Genomic DNA, 12,448 nt, shown 5'->3' with positions numbered 1-12,448 from the left:
GGCAAATAATAAAAACTTAAGAAACCACATATAGTTGGCAGGTAGACAAATTATTTTTTTCACATTAAAATTAACAAATCATTATTAGAACCCTGTAGACATGACAAAACACAACTATAGTCACATTTATACTTTTTATTTACAACATATTGCGCAACTGCAGGGTCTTTAGCCACATGCTAACTCGCAAACTAGAGCGCTAGCGACCTAAACGGTAGCCTTGCGGCCCGCGGGGCCAAATGTGGCCCGCCTTGATGCTGTATGGTATCATGTACGGAAAAAATTATTACTTTTGATAAATGTTCATGTTAAAGGTTAAATAACTGTTAATAGTTATCCTCCCTATCCGTGTGGAAGTGGTAAGTTTTTGGCTATTTAAGTTTAAAGGAAATAACTCGGAGGCTACCGTTTAGGTCGCTAGCGATCTAGTTTGCGAGTTAGCATGTGTCTCAAGACACTGCAGTTGCGCAATATGTTGTAAATAAAAAAAGTATAAATGTTTTTTGTCATTATTATTTACCGTTTTATTATTATTATTATTATATTTATTTATCACTGATTGATTGATTTTCTTTATTTTTGATTTGTTTATTTTTCATCTTATTTTGTGCAGAAAAATAAAAATTAAGATATTTCAGAACAGTGGAATGTTTTATCAGAGCTTTTATTGTAGAAAATAATTTTTCTGTTTTTAATAAATTTTTAATAAATTTTTGTTACGATAAAAATGCTAAACTATGCTCTGAGTATTAGAGAGAATATTAGAACCTTTGAACTTACCGTGTCGTGAGAGTTTTTGGTTGTTTAACTGTATGAGACCACCCACGGAGGTCACTTCCTGTCTGCACATTTACCAGTTGTATTTGAACGCATCTGAACAAACGAATGAAGTAAATAAATGGCTGCATATTAAATAACTACATTTTTTTATATTGTGATGCATGTTTTATGCATTTTTTTTTTTTTTTTTTTAGGGGGGGGGGCAGACTGAGCCAGACCCAGGTAGAGTATTTAATGACGCATCCTGTTTACTACGCAGCTCTTGGGTGGGATCTGGCTCCCAGATGGTTTTCACAGCTGTGAAGACTCGGAAAACTCGGATCATTTTGGGAGTGATTTAAAAAAATAAATAAATAAAAACACAAAAATTAACAAAAGAGTGCAAATACTTCTAATAATTGAAAATAAATTCTTACTTTTTGAGTATTCTTCATATAATCGCTCACGTATGCAAACGGTGTTAAAGCAGACAACGCTAGCTATCATCCGCTAATCATGGCGTCCCTGCAAACGTGTTGTTCCTGATCGTCGGTGCAAAACTGCAGTCTTTCTATATCTGATCATCATCTCTCCCTTGCTGGTCAGCGGGCCCTCATGTTTACGTAAATGATACTCCTCAGGAATGCTTCCTGCGTGCCAAGATGGGACTGTCTTTCCTCATCGGCGGCATTCGTGCGCGTGTGTGTGATTATGTTTGTGCAGGAAAAGGTGGCGTGCTAACTGACTGATTTACTTTATTTTGACATACATGTGTGTGGGGGGGGGGGGGGGGGTATGGGGGTTGAGACCGTGTCCGGTGGTGAAATATGTCTTTCTCTATCAAAAAGATTAGTCATAACTGCATTATCGATTGAGAGCCAAAAAAAGTGAAAAATAATGATAGTCATTCACTTGTTGATGTGTTGATTGGTTATTTTCTAGTTTCCTGAAAGTATGTTTGTATTGTTCAATACTACGGTAAAGTATAGTATTTCTGTGAGTTACTTTGTTTTTTTCCAATAACATTTGCCAGGGGTATCAAACATGCGGCCCGCGGGCCAAATGTGGTCCGCAGGAGACTACTTTGAGGCCCCCGCCTTGATATGAAAGTTTAATGCTAGTGCGGCCCGCGCAAGTTTGATACGGACGCTGTATGGCAGGGGTCTCAAACACGCGGCCCGCGGGCCAAATGTGGTACGCAGGAGACTAGTTTGAGGCCCCCGCTGTGATATGAAAGTTTAATGTTAGCGCGGGCCCGCGCAAGTTTGATATGGATGCTGTATGGCAGGGGTCTCAAACACGCGGCCCGCGGGCCAAATGTGGTACGCAGGAGACTAGTTTGAGGCCCCCGCTTTGATATGAAAGTTTAATGTTAGCGTGGCCCCGCGTAAGTTTGATACGGATGCTGTATGGCAGGGGTCTCAAACACGCGGCCCGCGGGCCAAATGTGGCACGCAGGAGACTACTTTGAGGCCCCCCGCCTTGATATGAAAGTTTAATGTCAGCGCGGCCCCGCGCAAGTTTGATATGGATGCTGTATGGCAGGGGTCTCAAACACACGGCCCGCGGGCCAAATGTGGTACGCAGGAGACTACTTTGAGGCCCCCCGCCTTGATATGAAAGTTTAATGTTAGCGTGGGCCCGCGCAAGTTTGATATGGATGCTGTATGGCAGGGGTCTCAAACACGCGGCCCGCGGGCCAAATGTGGCACGCAGGAGACTACTTTGAGGCCCCCGCCTTGATATGAAAGTTTAATGTCAGCGCGGGCCCGCGCAAGTTTGATATGGATGCTGTATGGCAGGGGTCTCAAACACGCGGCCCGCGGGCTAAATGTGGTACGCAGGAGACTAGTTTGAGGCCCCCGCTTTGATATGAAAGTTTAATGTTAGCGCGGGCCCGCGCAAGTTTGATATGGATGCTGTATGGCAGGGGTCTCAAACACGCGGACCGCGGGCCAAATGTGGTACGCAGGAGACTACTTTGAGGCCCCCACCTTGATATGAAAGTTTAATGTCAGTGCGGCCCCGCGCAAGTTTGATACAGATGCTGTATGGCAGGGGTCTCAAACACACGGCCCGCGGGCCAAATGTGGCACGCAGGAGACTACTTTGAGGCCCCCGCCTTGATATGAAAGTTTAATGTCAGCGCGGGCCCGCGCAAGTTTGATATGGATGCTGTATGGCAGGGGTCTCAAACACACGGCCCGCGGGCCAAATGTGGTACGCAGGAGACTACTTTGAGGCCCCCGCCTTGATATGAAAGTTTAATGTTAGCGCGGGCCCGCGCAAGTTTGATATGGATGCTGTATGGCAGGGGTCTCAAACTCGCGGCCCGCGGGCCAAATGTGGCACGCAGGAGACTACTTTGAGGCCCCCGCCTTGATATGAAAGTTTAATGTTAGCGCGGGCCCGCGCAAGTTTGATACGGATGCTGTATGGTATCATGTACCCGGAAAAAATTATTACGTTTGATTAATGTTCATGTTAAAGGTTAAATAATAACTGTTAATAGTTATCCTCCCTATCCGTGTGGAAGTGGTATTTTTTTGGCTATTTAAGTTGAAAGGAAATTAACTTGAAGGCTACCATTTAGGTCGCTAGCGGTCTAGTTTGCGAGTTAGCATGTGTCTCAAGACCCCGCAGTTGCGCAATATGTTGTAAATAAAAAAAAGTATAAATGTGACTATAGTCGTGTTTTGTCATGTCTACAGGGCTCTAATAATGCTTTGTTCATTTTAATCTGAAAAAAAATAATTTGTCTACCCACCAACTATATGTGGTTCTCTTAAGTTTTTTTTTAGAAAACTAAAAATTAAAAATCGGAACCAAAGCACTGAAAAAGTTTGTATATTTTTCTGTTTTTAATAACTCATATTGTTTATTATCCATACGCATATACACGTCAAAGGAGATTTCCATAATCTTTCTGTTGTTTTTTTTTTATACTAAGGGAGCCTCCATACTCCCATCACCTTTTATTAGCTTGATAAATCACCTCTGTTGTCAGTCAAGCCAGGGAGAATAATTGGATGTGGTTGTCGCCCTACGTGATGGATTATCAGTCATTGGGGATTAAATTAACAGATAGCGCTCAGACATAATGGTTTTTGTTTTGCATTTTAAATTGCCTGGGAGCACAGATACACTCTGTAGGTTTTTATAGCTCGTCCTTTTGGACTTCACACCCCCGCTCTGTGCAATTTAAGCTTAATGACAAATGAACATTAGCGATGCTGCAGTCCTTTTTCCCGGGGATTGAACATATTCTCCAAACATTAAAAAACACACGGATCCTTTTTGGGAAAAGCTTGCAAATGTGACGCGGTGACAGTAAATAGGTTACAGCGTTAAATGTGTCAAAGCAACACGGACGGATATGCGGCGTAAATTCACACCGAGGAAGAGACAAGTGACCTGACAAGTTGGTCAAACGGTGAGGCGGACTCGCCTGATGCAAGCTGACGTCTGTGACTAGTTAGTCGGGATGCAAATACATTACAGAGACTACCTCATCCGGACGGGATTTCCTTTCCCAAATGAGAATCTGACGGCAATGCCTTCTGGAGTAGAAACGGATGAGAATCTAAAGCAAGGGGTCTCAAACTCAATTTACTTGGGGGGCCGCTGGAGATAGGGTCTGGGTGAGGCTGGGCCGCATCAGGTTTTCCAAAAAAAAAACAAAAAAAAAAAAACGCATTTATTAAAAACAGAAATATCTTCATTTTTATTTTTCTACACAAAATAAGATCAAGAATAAAGAAAATCAATCAATCAGTAATAAATAAAATAAAATAAAATAAAATAAAATAAAATAAAATAAAATAAAATAAAATAAAATAAAATAAAATAAAATAAAATAAAATAAAATAAAATAAAATAAAAAATTAAGAAACCACATATAGTTCTTTTTAATATTTTTTTAAAAACAGAAAAATATACAAACTTTTTCAGTGCTTTGGTTCCAATTTTCTACAATAAAAGCTCTGATAAAACATTCCACTGTTCTCAAATATCTTCATTTTTATTTTTCTGCACAAAATAAAATGAAAAATAAATAAATCAAGAATAAAAAAAATCAATCAGTAATAAATAAATATAATAATAATAATAATAATAAAACACCAAATAATAAAAACTTAAGAAACCACATATAGTTTTTATTTTTTTCATATTAAAATGAACAAAGCATTATTAGAGCCCTGTAGACATGACAAAAAACATTTAAACTTTTTTTTATTTACAACATATTGCGCAACTGCAGGGTCTTTAGCCACATGCTAACTTGCAAACTAGAGCCCTAGCGACCTAAACGGTAGCCTTCAAGTCATTTCCTTTCAACTTAAATAGCCAAAAAATTACCACTTCCACACGGATAGGGAGGATAACTATTAACAGTTATTTAACCTTTAACATGAACATTAATCAAACGTAATAATTTTTTTCTGGGTACATGATACCATACAGCATACATATCAAATATTAAACTTTCATACCAAGGCGGGGGCCTCAAAGTAGTGTCCTGCGGGCCACATTTGGCACACGGGCCGCGTGTTTGAGACCCCTGAAGTAAAAAGGAAAAAGGGTGTGGTAGAGGGTTGCCGCCTGGTAGCAATGTTCCCTTGCGTGTTTGGCCGAGCGTGAGCAATTTAGCCCCTTGCCCCCTTCCTTCATCGTCCCAGACCCCCCCTTCCCTCTCACTTCCACGTCCGCATTATCATAATTGTGTCCAGAACATGAGGGGCCAGGGAAGTGATCATGTCATTTTATTTACACCCTGCTTGGCCCTTTTTACAAACGACACGCCACCGACTGCCAAACGGATTGGGGCCCGGCGACATCTTTTGATCAGGGCTGTCGGGGCCTATCAGCTGAGAGTGGCAGGTAATGGATACCCGGTGACACACCAAATCTCTGCGAGGACACAGAGTGGGCCGCACCTGCCAGGTCTCCATTAGGCTGGCCAGTGCCGTGTAGATGCCGACTGAGTCTGCCCCCGGGGGCCCAAATCAGACCAGCGCCAGCCGCATGGATGTCTGGAGATTGGCTGTTAGCACTGGAAATGAGAGTTATTTCTGCTATGACATTTTTGTTTAGACTGGACGTGTGTGTGTGTGTGTGTGTAGTAAGATTTAGTCACGGTGTTTGTGTGTTCAAACCCACAATTTAGACTTTCTGAGCAAACAAAGCCGTCTCAGTTTACACTCTCGCTTTCTTTTATAGACCATTTGTCTTAGTTTATAATAGCTGTCAAAAGACACCATTTTCAACATTTTTTTTTTATTAATGTCCAGCCTAACGTTGCAGACGGGCTTAGTGGATTTTTAGCATTAAATGCGCTCAATAATGTATATACATCAATAATGATAATGGTAATGGTTTAATTTCATTTGAACATGCATCAGATTCCAATTGAGTGCATCCCATAATCAGTTCCCAGTTCCACATGTCCGAAAGGAGTAGGAAGAAGCAAAGCTTATTAAATCCTACCCCTCATATCTGGGACTTTTACAATCAGTAACTGTTACATTTGTTCACTTCCTGCTTTCCTAAGTTTTTTTTATTAATTTTTATTTATTATTATTATTTATTTATTATTATTATTATTATTTTACAGGTAAGACGTATGCATTTAAGTCCTTAAGCTTCACTGATCATGTTTTTTTTTGTTGAGATTTCTCAAGTTTTTATTTATGTATTTATTTATTTTATTTTATTTTTTAAAAAATTTTATTATTTTGAAATTATTTTTTTTACTTTTATTTTTTATATTTAAAATAAAAATAATAAATAAATAAATAATAATAATAATAAAAAAATAATAATAATTAAAAAAAACTTAAACTATATTAGGAAAGCAGGAAGTGAACAAATGTAACAGTTAGTGATTGTAAAAGTACCAGATATGAGGGGTAGGATTTAATAAGCTTTGCTTCTTCCTACTCCTTTTGGACATGTGGAACTGGGAACTGATTATGGGATGCACTCAATTGTAATCTGATGTAATTGTAATTGTAATTTAATTTTGTTTTATTTAGTTTTATTTAATTTAATTTAGTTTGATTTAATTTAATTTATTTATTGATTTTTTTATGAGCATCCGATGCCATAATGGGTACCATAGTAATCCATTCCATAGTTTGATTCCACATACTGAAATGCTACGGCTTTTTAACGTAGTAGTCCTAGCATAGAAGTGTTTCAAATGTACTTCTTCCATGAGATTATATTTCTCCTTTCTTGTAGAGAAGTATTGGATGACATTTTGAAGTAATTGGTTATTTTTAGCCTGTTACATTTGTTCACTTCCTGCTTTCCATAATACAGTTTAAGGTTTTTTGGGGGTTTTTTTTGTTTGTTTGTTTTTTTAGTAATGCACCTCGGTACAAGGTACAAGGTACAATCAGTAACTGTTACATTTGTTCACTTCCTGCTTTCCTAATATAGTTTAAGTTTTTTTGTTTTAATTTTAATTTTATTTAATTTTATTTAATTTTTTTAATTTTTTTTTAATTTTATTTAATTTTATTTAATTTTGTTTTATTTAATTTATTTTTTATTTTGTCACATACCATAGTAAGTGTCAATATAGTGATATATAATGCACATCATTACTGGTTCCTTGTATTTAGCAAACATCAACTGCTTGTATTGTTTCTCGAATTGGCTCATCGTTGTGCATTGTTTGATTCCCTTACTCAATCCATTCCATAGTTTGATTCCACATACTGAAACGCTATGGCTAGCATAACGTAGTAGTCCTAGCATAGAAGTGTTTCAAATGTACTTCTTCCCTTAGAAGTATTGGATGACATTTTTAAGTAATTGGTTATTTTTAGCCTGTTACATTTGTTCACTTCCTGCTTTCCATAATACAGTTTAAGGTTTTTTTTGTTCGTTTTTTGTTTTTTGTTTTTTTTTAGTTATGCACCTCGGTACAAGGTACAAGGTACAATCAGTAACTGTTACATTTGTTCACTTCCTGCTTTCCTAATAGAGTTTAAGTTTTTTTGTTTTAATTTTAATTTAATTTAATTTAATTTTATTATATTTAATTTTATTTTTTTATATTTAATTTTATTTAATTTTATTTAATTTTGTTTTATTTAATTTTGTTTTATTTAATTTAATTTTTATGTTGTCACATACCAAAGTACAAGGTGATATGAGCATCCAATGCCATAATGGGTACCATAGTAAGTGTCAATATAGTGATATATAATGCACATCATTACTGGTTCAAGACTCTTCATCCTTGAATTTAGCAAACATCAACTGCTTGCTGTGCATCGTTTGATTCCCTCGCACTGCAACCGGCGCGGGGCAAAAACCGAAAGTTGCACACATTAGCAAACCGGCTTCAGTCCGCTAACGGATATCTGGACAACATTTTCCCATTCGTCAACGTCGTGTGCGAGTGCAAAGCGGGTGGAAGTGTGTGTGTGTGTGTGTGTGTGTGGAGTAGATCACAGAAAAGGGCAGATGAAGAGGCGTCAGACATATTAACTGACAGATGGAGGTTGATCCAACTCATTTATTACCCCAGAGGAGAATGCCACAGCGAGATTGGGCTTCATTAATTTCAGATTTAGTTTTCATTTCAAGCTGTTGCGCCCTGAGATAAATAAAATGGTGCATTATGTTTTTGCCAAGATATTTCGTTTTTTTTTTTTTTGTTTTTTGTTTTCCTCCAATACCGCGACTGAAAAGAAGGGGAGGCATAAGTTCCATGTGGCTGGGGTAGTATATAAATACAGGCTCGCCTGGAGGAAAATAACACCTCAACGGTTGATGAGGTGAAATGGGATGACTGTAATTTCTCAGCTCAGCTTTTAAAGGCTCCCACACAGATGGCTCATTTATCCCGGGGAGTCCTCGGGCACACATTGCAGAGAAACTTTTTTTTCCGGTTACTTCAACACCGCGTGTTGACTCCTTGCAATTTTACTCATCTCGTTCTGTTGTCTCTTTTGTCTCCGTTTCGCCTTTGCAGCTTATTCTCCCGAGGAGCTGACAAAGCACCCCGCAGAGGATGAGGACGCGGAAGCAGGCGACCCGCCCTCAGGTCCTCGGGATGACCTTCCCGTGAAAGATGAGATTGTAGAGGAAAACGCCGAGCCTGCCAAGGACCAAGCATGTGACCGGGAGTCAGCGGGGGCTGCGGAGGAGATTGACAGCGAGTCGCATGTGAGCGAGATCAGCGATTGTCTTTCAGACGTCGAGAGCCCGCCTCAAAAAGTGGAAGGGAACTGTGTCGCGGCGTCTCTAAACGGCGGCAGTAAGACGCCCCCCATTGGGATGGACACCTTAGAACATATGAAGGCTATCTACTCCAGCTTTCTAACAAGTCCGCTATGGACGCCTGTGAATTTCAACCCCAAACAAACGCAGTTACCGCCATCGTCTTCGACGGAGAAGCCGACTCGTAGCAACAGCACGAGTAGCAGCAGTAGCTGCAGTAGCAGCAGCTACGACTGGCATCAGTCCGCCGTAGCGAAAACGCTTCAACAGAATCCGCCGCAGAGTCGCCACACCGCCCAATCCGAACCCGGACTCTTCAGCACAGTCCAGCTCCACAGACAAAACCCAAAACTGTTTGGTTCCATTTTTACGGGGGCTAGCAAGTTTCGTTGCAAGGGTTGCAGCGCCGCTTACGATACGTTGGTTGAACTCACCGTTCATATGAACGATACGGGTCACTACCGGGACGACAACCAGGACAAGTCAGGAAGCGGCGCAAAGCGTTGGTCCAAACCGCGAAAACGGTCGCTTTTGGAAATGGAAGGCAAGGAAGACGCCCAGAAGGTTTTGAAGTGCATGTACTGCGGTCACTCCTTTGAATCGCTTCAGGATCTCAGCGTCCACATGATCAAGACCAAACATTATCAGAAAGTGCCTCTGAAGGAGCCCATGGCCCCGGTGGCTACGAAAATCCTGTCTTCGAAGAAACGGGCGCTGGTGGGTTTAGATCTGACGCCCTCGCAACGTTCCAGAGAAGGAACCCCGAAAGCTAAGCACTCGCATTCAGAATCGAGCGACCCCTCACTGAAACGGTCGTCCAGCCCTTACTCGACGTCTACCAATCGATACGCTCACCAGAACGGTGCCAGCTACGCTTGCCAGTTTGAATCCAACAAATTCCAGATCCTCAAATGCATGGAGTGTGGGAGTTCCCACAATACTTTGCAAGAACTGAGGACCCACATGATGATAACGGGACACTTTTTGAGGGTGACTAACTCTGTGGGGAAGAGAGGGAAGCCGCTCCCTGAAGCCACGTCGCCCAACCCCGGTAGAGTCACTACACCAACGGAACCGAGAGTTCAGTCCGTTCCGCTAGCACCCTCGACCTTCTCGCCTCCACCTCTTCAAACCACCGCAACTTCCCCTGCTGTCTCTCCTCCTCTTAAGGAGATCAAACGGGAGGAGGTTGAGGAGCAGTGCACCAAACCGGAGGTTCCTGGAAATGAAAAACTAGTCGCGGTTTCATCCAGGAAGGACGAAGATTCCGACAAGGAGGAAAAATACGACATATCAAAGTATAGCTATCTTACCGAAGAGGACTTGAAAGAGACTCCTAAAGGGGGCTTGGATATTCTAAAATCCCTGGAAAACACGGTGACATCCGCTATCAACAAGGCCCAGAGTGGGAACCCGAGCTGGGGGGGCTATCCGAGCATCCATGCAGCGTACCAGTTCCCTAGTGCCATGAAGATCCAACAGAGCGGCATGGAAAAGAACTCCCCGATGAAGTTCTTATTCAACGGCGGCGACGGAGTCTTGTCCTCGCTCGCCAACAACCAGCCTCTAATTAGCCCCCCGCTTACGCAGTCGTCCCCCTTTCCCAGCAACAACTTCCAGGCGATGGAGGACTTGGTGAAGAAAGTGACTGAGAAAGTAGCAAAAGTAGAGCAAAGGGTGAAGAGATTGTCTCCCAACAGGGAAAACCGTCTCTCGCCGTGTAAAAGTGAAACAGGAGGACCGCATAACAGCGAGGAGGCTGAGTCACCTCGGGAATTGAGGGCAGTCACCCCGGCCGCCCTTGACAGGGGGAACCATAGCGACCGAGCTTCCCCGGCAACAGATCCCAAGAGAGAGACAGTCAGATCTCCGCATGACTCGGGTTTAAAATGCAGCACCGCTATCATCACGGGTCATAGTCCTCCAGAGCAGCCCTTCGTCAACCCTCTAAGCGCTCTTCAGTCCGTAATGAGCATTCATTTGGGGAAAGCGGCCAAGCCCTCCTTGCCGAATCAAGATCCCTTGAGTCTGCTGTCCAGGTTCAGCCACAGCATCGCGGAAAGAGCCGCGGTGGCCGCACCTCCGTCGCAGAGCAAGAAGTCTGAAACCGTAGTCGGCGGCGGTTTCTGTCAATCCGGTGATGACCAACCGATGGACCTTACGAAAGCGAAAAGCGACAAAGTGTCCGCTCCCTTAACGCCTTCTTCCACCGCCTCCTCCATTTCGCCGTCCTCTCTCGTCACCCCCGCGCAGCTAACGGTGGTTTCTCCGTATAACTCCAGCAGCCCTTTACACGAGAACGCGCTCTCTGATATCTCGGACATGCTAAGGAACCTGACGCAGTCGCAACCAGTACCCAAACCGGTGTCCAGATCGCGGGTGAACGATAAAACCGAGGGTCTGCTCTCTCCGTGCGAGGACGACGATGCGTCCCTGCACGGACACAAACGCAAGGGTCGTCACTCCAGCTGGAACCCACAGCACCTCCTACTCCTTCAGGCGCAGTTTGCGTCCACTTTGAGGCAGACCTCCGAGGGGAAATACATCATCAACGATCTCAGCCCGCAGGAACGAATGCACGTGTCCCGTTTTACAGGTCTCTCCATGACCACCATTAGCCACTGGCTAGCGAATGTCAAGTACCAGCTCCGAAGAACAGGCAGAACTAAGTTCTTAAAGAATTTAGACTCCGGTCAGCCTGTATTCTTTTGCAGTGACTGCGCCTCGCAGATCCGAACCCCGGCAGCGTATGTCGGTCACCTGGAAGCTCACTTGGGTTTCCGAGTCAGGGACCTAGCTAAGCTATCCCCCAAACAAACCGTCAGGGACTCCCACGGTTTGAGTGAGAAACTGGCACCCCTGGAGTCGTCGTACGTGTCGCCGCAAGAGGACTGCAACGCTAACGGAACCGTGTACCGTTGCCAGCTCTGTGTCCGCAAATTTGCCACTAAGCACGCGATTAAACTTCACCTCAGTAAGAGTCACGGGAAGTCTCCGGAGGATCACTTGCTTTTTGTGTGCGAAGTCGACAAACACTAGCATGTTTTTTCGGAAGTCGAAAAACTGAACGAACTTCTGTAGAATTTGTTAAAAAAAATAACAAATATAAATTGTGGTATAATGCACTAAGATGCCAAGAACTACTGTTAAAAGTGTCAGCACAATAAGTTTACGTCAATTCGGCCGATAATATTTTTGCTTTTTCTGTATTTAAAAAAAAAACAAAAAAAATTTTCACATGTTGGAGTTTACTGTATGTCAACGATATTTTGCCCAATTTGTGTCGTCTTTCTCACTTCACCGTCGGCAGACCAAAAGTTAACATATAACTTGATTAAGTATATTTATTTTTAATTTTTATGATTTATTTTGTGGTAGAAGCAAAAATTTATATTAAAAAAAAAATGTCAAATTTATTCCTGTAATATTTGGATTTTATTCCACAACTTAA

The 12,448-nt window shown here is 42.2% G+C and overlaps 1 protein-coding gene across 1 annotated transcript in view; it reads left to right on the top strand.

Annotated features, from left to right (window-relative positions):
- Positions 1–12,448, top strand: part of tshz3a (teashirt zinc finger homeobox 3a) — a 26,214-nt gene extending 13,766 nt beyond the window's left edge. Inside the window, exon 2 of the mRNA XM_058087575.2 lies at positions 8,750–12,448. Coding sequence (XP_057943558.2) covers positions 8,750–12,036 — 3,287 coding nt within the window. The 3' untranslated portion in view covers positions 12,037–12,448. The remainder of the gene's footprint in view (positions 1–8,749) is intronic.

This window comes from Doryrhamphus excisus, linkage group LG6 (genome assembly GCF_037039965.1).
Source record: "Doryrhamphus excisus strain RoL-2023G ecotype Guam linkage group LG6, RoL_Dexc_Guam_v1.1, whole genome shotgun sequence".
Classification (NCBI taxonomy): domain Eukaryota; kingdom Metazoa; phylum Chordata; class Actinopteri; order Syngnathiformes; family Syngnathidae; genus Doryrhamphus; species Doryrhamphus excisus.
This window is presented reverse-complemented; position numbering and strand designations above follow the sequence as displayed.